Source organism: Lynx rufus, unplaced genomic scaffold, assembly GCF_022079265.1.
Source record: "Lynx rufus isolate CCGP_SWC_20201006 ecotype Redwood Valley unplaced genomic scaffold, mLynRuf1.p SCAF_2, whole genome shotgun sequence".
Lineage (NCBI taxonomy): Eukaryota > Metazoa > Chordata > Mammalia > Carnivora > Felidae > Lynx > Lynx rufus.
Genome location: NW_025814834.1, coordinates 44,626,115 through 44,641,550, shown reverse-complemented (window position 1 = coordinate 44,641,550; position 15,436 = coordinate 44,626,115). Strand labels below are relative to the sequence as shown.

The window sequence follows — 15,436 nt, the reverse complement described above, 5'->3', positions numbered from 1 at the left end:
CCCCAGATACTTACACAGCTCATTCCTTCACTTCCTTCAGGTTTTTACTCAGAGAACATCTTTTCAGTCAGGTCTTCTCTGGTCATCCTATCTGTAAATTCAAACTCTCCCTCACCTCCTCCTTATGCCATACCCTCCCTCCCACTTTACTTCTTCTCCTTAGTACTTACAATCATATACTATATATTTTATAATTTTATCTGTTTATGATCTATCTCCCCCACTATAAAGTAAGTTCCATAAGAGCAGGCATTTTTGTCTGTTTTGTGGACCTATGCATTCTTGGTGCCTCTAACAATGTCTAGCACATGGTAAGCATTCTTATTTTTTTTTTTTTTAATTTTTTTTTTCAACGTTTATTTATTTTTGGGACAGAGAGAGACAGAGCATGAACGGGGGAGGGGCAGAGAGAGAGGGAGACACAGAATCGGAAACAGGCTCCAGGCTCCGAGCCATCAGCCCAGAGCCTGACGCGGGGCTCGAACTCCCGGACTGCGAGATCGTGACCTGGCTGAAGTCGGACGCTTAACCGACTGCGCCACCCAGGCGCCCCTGGTAAGCATTCTTATTAAGTAAATAAATCTCCAAAGCTTCAGACTTAAATCTCTAACCCACAGCTCCGAGCTCCAACTCCTAAATGCATTCTTTCCTTCTCTCACATCCATCATCAAAGCCTATCAATCCTCTCCCACATTATTCCCAAAATCATTCACTTCTCTCCGTTGCCACCACCCTCGCCGAAGCCACTGCAACTTCACAGCTGGATTACTGCAAAAACTCAAATCTGGTCTCTACATCCCCTCTTGAATCCTTCTAACCCCATCTCCATTCAGCAGCAATAATTACTTTCTTAAAGCAAACAGAATCAAATCATCCACTGCTGAAACCCAAGGGACTTTTTGACATACTCCTTTCTCACCCTTCGGGTCACAGATGAGCACGCATCTCAAAGACGTCTTTTCTGACAACTTACTTCCCTTCGTCTTTCCCACCTGCTCCTGTCCCTGCCTCATTCTCTCCCATCATCAACCTGTATGTTTCCTTTGGAGCACTTGCCACAATTTGTAACTATTTTACATATTTTGTTTACTTGTTCTTCATAGTCTCAGTAGACTCTAAATTTCATGAGAACAAGGACTGGGTTACTCTTTCTACAACATAACACTTAGCACAGAACCCGGCAACAACACAGCTAATGGATTTGCTGAAGGAAGGAAGGAATCAATCAATCCAGGCAGTGCAGTAAATGGACAGTGAGAAGCATGGACTGTGTGAGGTATACTGGGGTAGTAGTGGAGAGTACAGGGCCCCCGAGGGAAACCACCTGGTTTCACACACCATGTGTCTGCCACTTAATAGCTATACCACCTTAGGCAGGTTACTTCTCTCTGCCAGCTTCCTCATCTGTAAAGTGGAGACAAGAATAATACCTACCATTCTAGAAATAGCGTAAAATTTAACGGACAGGATGTATGTGAAGTGCCTGGCATAGTACCTTTCTTAACAAACAACAGACCTCAGCTGCCACTTTCATCCTACTAGGAGCGACTTTAAGATTAAAGGGACTAACCGAATTTTATTTATAATTGGATGAACTGCTTGAACACCTTAACTATTTTTTTGTTGTTGTTTATTTATTTATTTTGAGAGAGAATGCACGAGCAGAGGAGGGAAAGAGTGACAGGAGGGAGAGAATCCCAAGCAGGCTCTGTGCTGCCAGCACAGAACCCAACACAGAGCTCAATCCCACTAACGGTGAGATCATAACCCGAGTCAAAATCAAGAATCGGACGCTCAACCAACTGAGCTCCCCAGGCACTCCCCTTAACTACTGCAAGACATGAAAGTCCATTTGGGATATCTGCTTCCTGGTTATTAAACAGAGTATTTTCTTTAGGCCATAAATTTATTAACCTAAAGGCCTTCTACCCATAACACAAAAGCAGTGATTCTGCTTTCAAAGAGTTTATCGTCTACAAGAGGAAATCTCTAGGACTCTGAAATGTTTCATAAAATTAATTTTCTAGGTGATTATTTTCTACTTTAAGTGTATTTATAATGGAACTTTCAGTGCTAATCTATTAACTAAAACATGTAACATACTAGTAACTTCAATTCATACATTATATATATGTATATATGGGTGTATATATATTCTGTATACACACACACACACACACACACATATATATATATATATATATATATATATATATATATACACATATATTCCTTGTTTTACCAATGAGGGAACTCAGCTCTAGAGAGTTTATGCCTCTTATCCCAAGGTCAGAGACCATGCCTGAAAAATGGTTAATTTCTACTTTGAACTCCACCTGAGATTAGAGGCTTTCTTATAGTACATGCAAATGTAATTGCTATTTCATAAAGGCTTAAGAACAATTTGGAAGAATAGTTCCACACATCTTAAGTTAACTGGCCTGTTGTGTTTCCACAGAGTATATTTACAGATAGTTTTAAGTTTCTTGTTTATAGCTTTCTGTATTTTACATGCTCTACAATGAACATCTATTACTTTCATAAATAGAAAATAACTATTTTTCAAAAATTCTTACCATACAAGCTTGACTCAGCCGATATTCCATAATTAATACTTCTTGCAAGGTCTTTGAAGACCCCTCCATGAGTTGCCTTAGTGTGATCTTTAGGGATGTTGGAGACATTTTATTAATTACCTATGAAAGAAAAAAATTCTTTGCTAGTTTTAGCCCAATAGTTCCTTTATTGTCTATAATAAGCATTTTGATATAAATCTTATTAAAATTTTCTCCTTAAACAGTACTTTCATATGACAGTTTCATAAAAGTAAGATTATACCTTAGCCTAATCCTGCCAAAGCAGCAGCAGTTTTCAAATCTATTATAATAACAAGAAAGATCATTCCATCAGTGGAATAAATTCTGTGCCTATAACTTAATAACATAAATCTGTATTTTGTAGCTGCCTGACATAAATTATGATCCCAACTAAGTAAGCAGTGATTATGTTTAAATAAAATTAATACACATCTTATAAACAACAAATATATCAGAGGACATTTTACTTTATAAAGAAGCTGGAGTCAAAATACAGTAGTCTTTCCTTCCCTTTTTGTGACTAGAGAGAAGTGTTTTTAACTGAACTATAGTTTTTACCTATAAATAAATCAACTTACCTTAAAAGGAGAGAAAATAATTCAAGATACCATGAGATGGTCTTCTACAGTATTTAAATATTTAATAAAGTAAGAATTACAGGCCCAGCTGGTTGGCTACAGTGCTATACCACTTCCTTCTGCATTTAAAGATGCTATTACTAGTGTTCTGACATATGTGTATGACTGTGACCAACAGCTGCTACAAGAGGTCCCATCACATGTTGTGTAAACCTGAGGCTTGCCCTTTTCTTTATAATTGCAATATACAGTTTTCAAGTGTGTTGTTGAGTGACTGTCTCAAAGGTATAAATTTCACTTTTTGAGGTCAAAGAATTCCCCACATCAAGACTCCAGGTTCTTTGTAGCATCCTCAAGTCTTGCACACAGATTTGGAGAACAGACTGAATGGAAAGGACAGTATATTACCTACCAGCTGCTAAAATTTAGATGGCTACTCTACAGGAAAAGGTCAGTGAAGATCAGTATCCTACCTGCAGTCACAATGCTGAAGAAAAGACGAGAGAGAGAGAGAGAGAAAGAGAGAGAGAGAGAGAAAGCAATTAAGGCTTTTATGTACCTGATTCATTTTCACAGGAACTCACCCTTTTGCCCTCAGTGTCGTACGCACATGATCTCATTTAATGCCCAAGTAGCAACACCACTCACATTCTTGCCTTTCTGGTTGCAGGCCACAAGGTTGATGGCACCCATACAGCAGTCTGCATACTGTGCTAGGAGGCCCCTCCTTTCCACAGGCAAGAAGACAAGAGGTCCATTTTGCTGATGAAACCACTGGTTTTCTCTAGCCAGAGCCATGCCCACATTATCACAGGTGAACATCTGGAAGAACTTCATTCACAATGCTAAAAGGTGTTCTTAAAGGAGTGACACAGCCAACTTTGATCTCTTCTAGTCTGCAAAGTCAATGAAGCTCCAATTCCCTTTCCAACAGGGCTGTATTATATAAACCCACAATCATGTACCTCAGAACTACAGTGATGTCTAATTGCCTGTGTCCTCTTTCTTGGTTTGGCACTTTATATGCAATCTAGAATTCTCAAAACACAAACTCTATCTTTGCTATACTTCCTCATTTGGCTACCAATTAATTTCATTAAAAAGGCCACTTAACAAGAAAGCAATCCCATTTATAATTGCACCAAAAAATAAGATACCTAGGAATAAATAACCAAGGAGATAAAAAAAAACCTGTATTCTGAAAACTATAGAACATTGATGAAAGAAACTGCAGATGACACAAATGGAAAGATATTCCATGCTCACGGATTAGAAGAACCAAATACTGTTAAAATGTCTATACTGCCCAAAGCAATATACAGATTTAATGCAATCCCTATCAAAATACCAACAGCATTTTCCACAGAACTAGAATACTACCAAAATTTATATGGATGCACAAAAGACCCCAAATAGCCAAAGCAATCTTGAGAAAGAAGAACAAGGCTGGAGGTATTACAATCCCAGATTTCAAGATACACTACAAAGCTAGAGTAATCCAAGCAGTATGGTACTGGCACAAAAATAAACACATAGACCAATGAAACAGAACAGAGACCCCAGAAATAAACCCACACTTATACGGTCAATTAATCTACAAGAAAGGAGGCAAGAATATACAATGGGGAAAAGATAGGTTCTTTAATAAATGGTGTTGGGAAAACTGGACAGCTACATGCAAAAGAAAGAAACTGGACTACTTTCTTACAACATACCAGAAATAAGCTCAAAATGGATAAAGACCTAAATGTGAAACCTGAAACCATAAAACTCTGAGAAGAAAACACAGGCAGTAATTTGACACTGACAGTAGGAATATTTTTCTAAACAAAAAAATTTTTTTATATGTCTAAGGCAAGGGAAACAAAAGCGAAAATAAACTACTAAGAGTATGTACACACACACACACACACACACACACACACACACACACACACACACACACGCTTTTGTGCAGCGAAGGAAACCATCAACAAAATGACAAAATGACCAGGCAACCTACTGAATGGGGAAAGATATCTGCAAATGATATGTCCAAAAAGGAATTGATATCCAAAATATATAAAGAACTTATACAACTCAACACAAAAACAATCTAATTAAAAAGAGGCAGAAGACATGAATGGACATTTTCCCAAAGACATATACATGGCCAACAAACACATGAAAAGCAATTCAGCATCACTAAGCATCAGGGAAATGTAAATCAAAACCACCACAAGATATCACCATATACCTGTCAGAATAGCCAGTATCAAAAAGACCAGAAACAACAAGTGTTGGTGAGGATGTGGAGAAAAAGGAACTCTTGTGAACTGTTGCTAGGAATGCAAACTGGTGCAGCCACTGGAGAAAACATTATGTAGGTTCCTCAAAAAATTAAAAATAGGATTACCATATGATCCAGTAATTCCACTACCAGGTATTTACCCAAAGAAAACAAAAACATTAATTTGAAAAGATACATGCATCCCTATGTTTATTGCAGCATTATTTACAATAGCCAAGATATGAAAGCCACCCAAGCATCCAACAACAGATGAATGAATAAAGAAGATATGGTGTGTATATACAATGGAGCATGACTCAGCCATAAAAAAGAACGAGATCTTGACTTTTACAACATGGATGGACCTAGTGTGTATAATGCTAAGCGAAGTAAATCAGAGAAAGACAAATACTGTATGATTTCACCAATATATGGAATTTAAGAAACAAAATAAATAAACAAAGAAAAAAAGAAAAACAAAAACAAAAACAAAACAGACTTAAATACAGAGAACTGGTGGTTGTCAGAGGGAGGCAGGTGGAGGAATGGATGAAATAGGGTAAAAAGGCCGTGTAAGGGGTCCTCCAGTTGTCTGTGCTTGTGCATACACACATAAATACACAAGAGGAGAAAAAAAGGGAAGAAAATTTCATTTGAAAAGCTCCACTGGTTCAGACATTTCATGAATTAGTAATTACAGATATTTCCTAAGACAGACATCATATTTAAAGAAAGAGTATACTGGCAATTTGACACACTCAGGGTTTGAACTCGAGTCCAACAACTCAGCAGAATTCCAGTTCCACCACCTCCTACATGATCGATCTTAATTTCCTCATTAGTAAAATGGATATAGTAACACTACCTACCTTATAAATGGTATGGCAATACACAATGTGCACCATGTCAGTCTATTTATACACACATTTCTCCAGAGAAGATACAAATGGCCAGCAAGTATATGAAAAGATGTTCAGTATCACTCATCATTAGAGAAATGTAAATCAAAAACCACAACGAGCTATCATGTCATAGCCATTAGGATGGTTACCATCAAGAAGACAGAAAATAATGAGTTGGCCAAGAGTAGAAAAATTGGAACCTTATGCACTGTTGGTGGGTGGTAATGTAAAATGGTGCAGCTGCTATGGAAAAGAGTATGGAGGTTCCTCAACAGTTAAAAACAGAATTACCATATAATGCAGCAATTCCACTCTGGGTATATATCCAAAAGAATTAAAAGGGTCTTGAAAAGATATTTGTACATCCATGTTCATAGCAGCATGTTCATAAGAGCCAAAAGGTAGAAGCAATCCAAATTAAATGTCCATCAACAGGATGAAGAAAATGTATTATATATGTACAATGGAATATTATTATTCAGCCTTAAAAAGGAATGAAATTCTGGCACATGCTACAACATGTATGAACTTTGAAACATTATGCTAAGTGAAATAAGCCAGTCACAATAGGACAACTGCTGTATGATTCCACTTGTGTGAGGCATCCAGCATAGTCAAATTTACAGCAGCAGAGAGCAGAATAGTGGTTGCCAGAAACTGGAGGGAGGAGGAAATAGGGAGTTATTATTTAATGGGTATAAAGTTTCATTCAGTTTTATAAGATGAAAATGTTCTGGAGATTGGTTGTACAACAAGTGAATATACCTAACAAAAGTGAGGTATATACTTAAAAATAGTTAAGATGGTAAATTTTATGCTGTATGTATTTTACCGCAATTAAAACACACACACACACACACACACACACACACACACACACACACACACACAGCCTGTCAACTGGAGACTTTGGTTAAGGTTTCCCTAACGTTTAAATAGCCCAAACAGCTTACATGGGTTGTTTGGCACGATGAACAACCTACACCCAAAGGGGGATTAAAGGAGATTGGAGGAATTCCAACCATAAGCATTTAAAAAAAAAAAAAGTGTATTGGAACATTTGGAACATTGAAGGGAAATCTAAGAAAGGAAGTGAGAAGCCATAAAATAAGGTACTATGAAAATTGCATCAGTTGTAAAGAATTTACAAGTTACTCATATTTGTTCTTTTTTTAAAATCCATGTTATCCTACAGTGATTAGCAGTAAAAACTTTAAAAATCTAAACAAAGGATAAAAAAGCTTACGTTTTTATTTAATGATTAGCCAAGTATATTGAAAAGATTTTGTTCTTCCCCGTGAGCAATCATGGAAAGGAACACATACACAGAATAGATGGTTGCAACTTGGAACTTAAATAGACCTATAGAAGGAAGACAGGAATCCCTGAAGAGCCCACAGGGATTAGGAGCAATCCTAGAAGCTTACTGACAAGTAAGCTTGTCACAAGTATTAGAATCTAATACTTGTCACAAGTATTAGAATCTTTTAAAAATTTTGTTCAAATTTTGATCTGCAAATCTTTCATGGAAGCACTGAAAACTATCTTCAGGGTTTTTTCTTGATGTATGCTTCTGGTTGAGATAATTAAAAGGAACCCTGTATCTAAGCTCTAACAGGGAAGCCTCAGTGGGGATTTTTTGATCCTCACACCATGTTATTCCCAGCAGATACTAGTATTGTGGAGCCACATTCATTCACCAGAGCTATAGGTCAACTGAAAAAAAATGAAAACCTACCCTCCCAATGGGAGTGCTTATGGTGATCCCAGCTGTCATGGCTGGCTTGCCTTTTTGAATACATAATCACCATACTGCCAGAGGTACAGAAGGAAAACTGAAAGAATATTTGAGTTCTATGCCTTGATTTTGGCTTAGGCTGGTGGTTTTCAAATGATATGTCTAGTTGCATATCTGTACTGCTTTAAAGTGACATCATTTAACTTATAAGGTAAGGTGCTACATGACTATTTTCAAATGAAATTGCTAAGTGCATACTTAATTGGGCCCCATTGCTGGGGGAAAAAACAAAAACAGGAATACTAGTTTCTATATTGCTCTGAAAACAAGAGAACCAGCTTAAAGTCAGAATCCTTGATATATAAAATGATTATTCACATTTATGCAAACATTCCTAAAAGTTAATGGTGATATTAATTTTTTGAATTAGGCTGGTCTACCTACTCTAATTTATGCCTATCCTTGAACGCTAACAGACTTGTAATTACTAAATAAGACCCTAGACTAACTTAAGATTTCCACCTTAAGAGTATAGTAATAATGCAGAAATATTTCCATCTTCACAAGTAAAACTTTAAATTTTTGTAAGTTTTCTGACAACTGAAACACTAAAATTATATGAAAAATACTATCAGATAAGGAAGAGCTAAAACACCTTTTCTTTATAGTTTAAGGAGGGGTGCCTGGGTGGCTCGGTCAGTTAAGCATCTGACTTCGGCTCGGGTCATGATCTCATGGTTTGTGGGTTGGAGCCCTGTGTCAGACTCTGTGTTGACAGCTTGAAGCCTGGAGCCTGCTTCAGATTCTGTGTTTCCCTGTCTCTTTGCCCCTCCCCAACTCACACTCTCTGTCTCTCAAAAATTAATAAACATCGAAAAACAATTTAAAAAAATAAAGTCTAAGCGGGGGGAAGAGTTAAGATGGAGGAGGAAAAGTAGGGGGACCCTGGGCTTTCCTGGTCACTCAAACACAGATGTACCGAAGTCAGATCACTTGGAACACCCAGGAAATTAAACTGCGGAGTGGCAGAAGGATCTCTGTGGTTGGAGGGAGACAGTGTGGCAGGTGCACGGTGTGTGGAAGTGAACTGCAGGACGGAAAAACTGTGGTGCTGAGGAGGAGAAGGAACCCTTTCCATGGAGAGACAAAAGGGAGAGAATGATAGAGGGGTTGAGAGACTGCAGCACTGGGTCCACCAAGAGGAAAACCTCTCTGGACCATGGACTAGAGGAGCAAGAGGTACTGAGTGTCACAGTTTTTTGTTTTTTGTTGTTTTTTTTTTTTTTGCAAACACCACGTGGAGCTCAAACTCTGAGGTTTTTAAGTGCGTGATTTTCTCTGGAGCAGAGCTGTGGTGTGTGCTCCTGGGGAAGAGGGAGCTGGACCCAGAGTGCAAGCAAGGTGTAGGGATCCCCAAGGTCCATTGGGAAAGAACATTCCCCTTCCTGGAGTACTTCTGGAAGGTGCCAGCAAAAGGCCTTTCATTGGTAGGGGACAGAGGTACACACAGAAAGCATATAACCTTGTTACTGCTTTTAGTGGTGCTACACCCCAGACCCCCACGCACCGCACAGGTGTGGAACTATTTTTCTCAGACAAAGGATGTCAGACACAGCATGGAGAGGCTCTACTCTGGGGTGGGGGGGGGTGGTCCATGCTGTGTCAAATCCCTTAAGATTTCGCATTTTAGACCCCAGCTGTGCACCAAAGAAAAAAAATGCAGGAAAACTGTTGCTCAGGGCCAGGTGACTGCCCTCACTATTCTGTGAAGGTTTCCTGAATAGCGGGGGGGAGGGGGAGAAAAGACAGTAGGGTGGCACCATTTCCCGCCCCCCCCAACACCAACATGGTGGTACTTCAAAGAGCAACACAATAGTCCCCAGTGCAGGTGGGACCAGCTTACACTAAACCCCACTGCCCCCTGTGCCTGGCAACTGCTTATTTACTGGGGCAAGACTGACTCTGAGCCAAAGCATGCAGACCTCTCCTCCAGAAGACCAGCACAGTAAGCATCCCCGTGTACCAAGTGCACTGAAAATCAAATGCTTCAAAGCATCACCTGCAGTTCTGGTGGAAATAGAATTAGGCTTACTTTTTTTTTTTCCTTTCTTCTTTTTTTTCTTTTGGAATCAGGCTTATACATTTTTGTCTTTTACATTTCCTTTTCTCTCTTTTTTTTTTAATCAGGATTTTTTTTCCTTTCTTTTTTTTCCATCCTTTTCCTTTGGAATCAGTATCATATTTTTTGACTCTGTTTTTTTTTTTTTTCTTTCATTCCTTTTCCTTCTCTCTCTTTTTTTTATCAGGCTTTTTTTCTTCCTTTTTTCCCCCCAGGCTTATTTTAACAAACAAATTAAAGCACACTGAATTAAAGGTCCAACCCCCCACCCCCACCCCCAAGCAAGGAGGAGCTCTGCAGCTGACTGACCAGTGGGAAAGCACAGCCAATCTGCAACAGTACAGTATACACAGTTTACACCAGACACATTTCCTGAAGTGCCAGGCCCTGGACAGTGTATGACCCCCTTTTAATGTAGTAGCATTACTCTCACGTGCAGGAAACGTAACAAGCTTTCAAAACATGCAAAACACAAAAACTTAGCCAAAATGACAAGATGGAATTCTCCCCAAAAGAAAGGTCAAGAAGAAATCCTAGCCAGGGACTTGCTCAAAACAGACATAAGCAATATTATCTGAACAAGAATTTAGAACATCAGTCCTAAGACTACTAGCTGGGCTTGAAAAAGCATAGAAGACACCAGAAAAACCCTTGCTGCAGAGATCAAAGACCTAAAAACTAGTCAGGCTAAAATAAGTAATGTGATAACTGAGATGCAAAATCAACATGATAGAGTCACAATGAGGAATGAAGCATCAGAGGAGAGAATAGGTGATATAGAAGATAAAATTATGTAAAATAATGAGGCTGAAAAGAAGGAAACAAAACTATTAGATCGTTAGTGAACTCTACAATTCCATCAAGCGAAACAATATAGGTATCATAGGAGTCTCCAAAGAAGAGGATTGGGAAAAAGGGGTAGAAGGCTTATTTGAACAAATTATAGCTGAGGATCTCCCTAACCTGGGGAAGGAAACAGGCACTCAAGCCCAAAAGGCACAGAGAATTCTCCTCAAGATCAACAAAAACAGGTCAACAGCACAACATATCATAGTGAAACTTGCAAAATACAAAGATAAAGAGAGAATTGTGAAAGCAGCCAGGGACAAAAGGTCCTTAACCTCCAATGGCAAACACATAAGGTTAGCAGCAGATCTATCCACTGAAACGTGGCAGGCCAGATGGCAGTGGCAGAAAATATTCAATGTACTGAATGGGAAAAATATGCAGCCAAGAATGCTTTATCCAGCAAGGCTGCCATTCAGAACAGAAGGAGAGACAGAGGTTCCCAGACAAAAACTAAAGGGGTTTGTGACCGTTAAACCAGCCCCACAAGAAATTTTAAGGGGGACTCTTTGGGTACAGACAGAAACCTCCCCCAACCTCCAAAAAAAAACCAAAACAAAACAAAACAACAACAACAACAAAGCATCAAAGACCAGAAAGGACCAGAGAATCACCAGAAACACCAACTCCACAGGTAACACAATGGCACTAAATTCACATCTTTCAATAATCACTCTGAATGTTAATGGACTAAATGCCCTAATCAAAAGACCTAAGGTTTCAGAATGAATAAAAAAACAAGATCCATCTATATGCAGCTTACAAGAGACTTATTTTAGACCTAAAGACACCTGCAGATTGAAAGTGAGGGGATGGAAAATCATCTATCATGCTAATGGACATCAAAGGAAAGCCAGCATAGCCATAATTAGACAAACTACATTTTATTTATTTATTTATTTTCAACGTTTATTTATTTTTTTTGGGACAGAGAGAGACAGAGCATGAACGGGGAGGGGCAGAGAGAGAGGGAGACACAGAATCGGAAACAGGCTCCAGGCTCCGAGCCATCAGCCCAGAGCCTGATGCGGGGCTCGAACTCACGGACCGCGAGATCGTGACCTGGCTGAAGTCGGACGCTTAACCGACTGCGCCACCCAGGCGCCCCAGACAAACTACATTTTAAAACAAAGATTGTAACAAGAGATGAATGAAGAAGGGCATTATATCATAATTAAGGGGTCTATCCATCAAGAGCAGCTAACAATTGTAACTATACCCACAATTTGAAAGCACTCAAATATATAAATCAATTAATAACAAACTCATTGATAATGACACAATAATAGCAGGGGACTTTATTTTTATTTTTTATTTTATTTTTATTTATTTTTTTTGGGACAGAGAGAGACAGAGCATGAACGGGGGAGGGGCAGAGAGAGAGGGAGACACAGAATCGGAAACAGGCTCCAGGCTCTGAGCCATCAGCCCAGAGCCCGACGCGGGGCTCAAACTCACGGACCGCGAGATCGTGACCTGGCTGAAATCGGACGCTTAACCGACTGCGCCACCCAGGCGCCCCTAGCAGGGGACTTTAACATCCCACTTACAACAAAGGGCAGATGACCTAAACAAGGAAGACCATCAACAAGAAAACAATGGCTTTGGTGGTGTTTTTTTTTTATTACAATTTTTTTTTAATGCTTATTTATTTTTGAGAGAGAGAGAGAGAGAGAGAGCAAGCACACACACGCGAGCTGGGGAGGGGCAAAGACAGAGGGAGACACAGAATCTGGAGCAGGATCCAGGCTCTGAGCTGTCAGCACAGAGCCCAATGAGGGTCTCAAACTCCCGAACTGCGAGATCATAACCTGAGCCAACTGACTGAGCCACCCAGATGCCCAATGTAAACAATAGCTTTAAATGACACATTACACCAATGGGCTTAACAAACATATTCAGAACATTTCATCCTAAAGCAGCAGAATACACATTCTTCTCAAGTGCACATGGAACATTCTACAGAATAGATTACATACTGGGTCACAAATCAGCCCTCAACAAATATAAAAAGATCAAGATCATACCATGCAGATTTTCAAATCACAATGCAATGACTTGTAATTAAACACAAGAAAAAATTTGGAAAGCCCTCAAATACATGGAGGTTAAAGGGTATCCTACCAAAAAACGAATGGGTTACCAGGAAATTAAAGAATAAAAAAATAATGGAAGCAAACAGAAATGAAAATATGACAGTCCAAACTCTTTGGGATGTAGCAAAGGCAGTGCTAAGAGGAATGTATATTACAATTGAGGCCTATCTCAAGAAGCAAGAAAGATCCCAAATCTTGCACCTAAGCAAGAAAGGTGCCCAAAGATCTGGCACCTAAAGGAGCCAGAAAAGGAGCATAGAAAGCCTAAAGCCAGCAGAAGGGAAATAATAAAGATTACAGCAGAAGTAAACAATCTAGAAACAGCAACAACAACAAAAACAGTAGAACAGATCAACAAAACCAAGAGCTGGTTCTTTAAAAGAATAAACAAAATTGATAAACCTTTAGCCAGATTTATCAAAAAGAGAAAGGATCCAAATAGATAAAATCACAAAGGAAAGAGGAGATATCACAATAAACATTACAGAAATACAAATTAAGAGAGAATACTATGAAAAATTATATGCCAGCAAACTGGGCAATCTGGAAGAAATGGACAAAATCCTAGAAACCTGCAAAGTACCAAGACTGAAAAAAGAAGAAATAGAAAATCTGAAGAGACCTGTAACCAGCAAAGAAATTCAATCAGTAATCAAAAATCTCCCAACAAATATAAAACCTCCTAGAGTCCTGGGCCAGATGGCTTCCCAGGGGAATTCTACCAGACATTTAAAGAAGATTTAATACCTATTCTCAAACTGTTCCAAAAAAATAGAAATGGAAGGAAAGCTTCCAAACTCATTCTATGAAGCCAGCATTACCTTGATTCCAAAACCAAAGACCCCAATGAAAAGAATTATAGGCCAATATCCCTGATAAACCTGGGTGCAAAAATTCTCAACAAGATACCAGCAAAGTGAACTCAACAGTACATTAAAAGAATTATTCACCATGATCAAGTAGGATTTATTCCTGGGCTGCAGGGCTGGTTCCATATTCACAAATCAGTCAATGTTATACACCACATTAATAAAAGAATAGATAAGAACCATATGATCCCGTTAATAGATGGAGAAAAAGCATCTGAAAAATACAGCATCCATTCTTAACAAAAACCCTCAACAAAGTAGGGACAGATGGAAAATACCTCAACATCATCAAGACCATATATGAAAGACACACAGCTAATATCTTCCTTAACAGGGAAAGACTGAGAGCATTTCCCTTATGGTTAGGAACAAAGCATTTCCCTTATGGTTAGGAACAAAATAAAGATGCCCACTCTCACCACTACTATTTAAGACTAGAAGTCTTAGCCTTAGCAGTCAGGCAACAAAAAGAAATAAAGGGCATACAAATTGGCAAGGAAAAAGTCAAACTTTCAGTATTTGCAGACGACACGATACTCTATGTGGAAAACCCAAAAGACTCCACCAAAGAATTGCTACAACTAATGCATGAATTCAGCAAAGTCGCAGAATATAAAAACAACGTTCAGAAATCTGGTGCATTTCGAACAATAATGAAGCAGCAGAAAAAGATATCAAGGAATTGATTCCATTTATAATCGCACCAAAAACAATAAGATACCTAGGAATAAACCTAATTAAAGAGGTAAAAGATCTGTATTCTGAAAACTACAGAAGACATGAAAGAAGTTGAAGAGGACACAATGAAATGGAAAAACATTCCTTGCTCATGGATTGGAAGAACAAACATTGTTGAAATGTCTATACTGCCCAAAGCAATCTATACACTTAATGGAATCCCTATCAAAATATCACCAGCATTCTTCGCAGAGCTAAAACAATCCTAAAATTTGTACAGAACCACAACAGACCCCAAATAGCCAAAGCAATCCTGAAAAAGAAAAACAAAACTGGAGGAATCACAAGTCTGGATTTCAAGCTCTATTACAAAGCTGAGGTCATCAAGACAGTATGGTATTGGCACAAAAACAGACATATAGACCAATGGAACAGAATAGACAACCCAGAAATTGACCCACAACTATATGGTCAACAAATCTTTGACAAAGCAGGAAAGACTATCCAATGGAAACAAGGTCTCAACAAATGGTGTTGGGAAAACTGGATGGCAACATGCAGAAAAATTGGAACACTTTCTTACACCAGACACATTCAAAATGTATGAAAGAGCTAAATGTGAGACAGGAAGCCATCAAAATCCTACAGTAGAACACAGGTAGCAACCTCTTTAACCTCTGCTAGAGCAACTTTTTAGTGCACATGTTGCCAAAGGCAAGGGAAACAAAAGCAAACATGAACTAC

The 15,436-nt window shown here is 38.8% G+C and overlaps 1 protein-coding gene across 5 annotated transcripts in view; it reads right to left on the bottom strand.

Annotated features, from left to right (window-relative positions):
* The window catches only part of HIBCH (3-hydroxyisobutyryl-CoA hydrolase), a 119,754-nt gene that overhangs the window by 6,197 nt on the left and 98,121 nt on the right, over nt 1-15,436 (bottom strand). For all 5 annotated transcript variants that reach the window (XM_047085973.1, XM_047085972.1, XM_047085969.1 and 2 more), the window contains one exon: nt 2,577-2,696. In XM_047085973.1, coding sequence (XP_046941929.1) covers nt 2,577-2,696 — 120 coding nt within the window. The remainder of the gene's footprint in view (nt 1-2,576; nt 2,697-15,436) is intronic.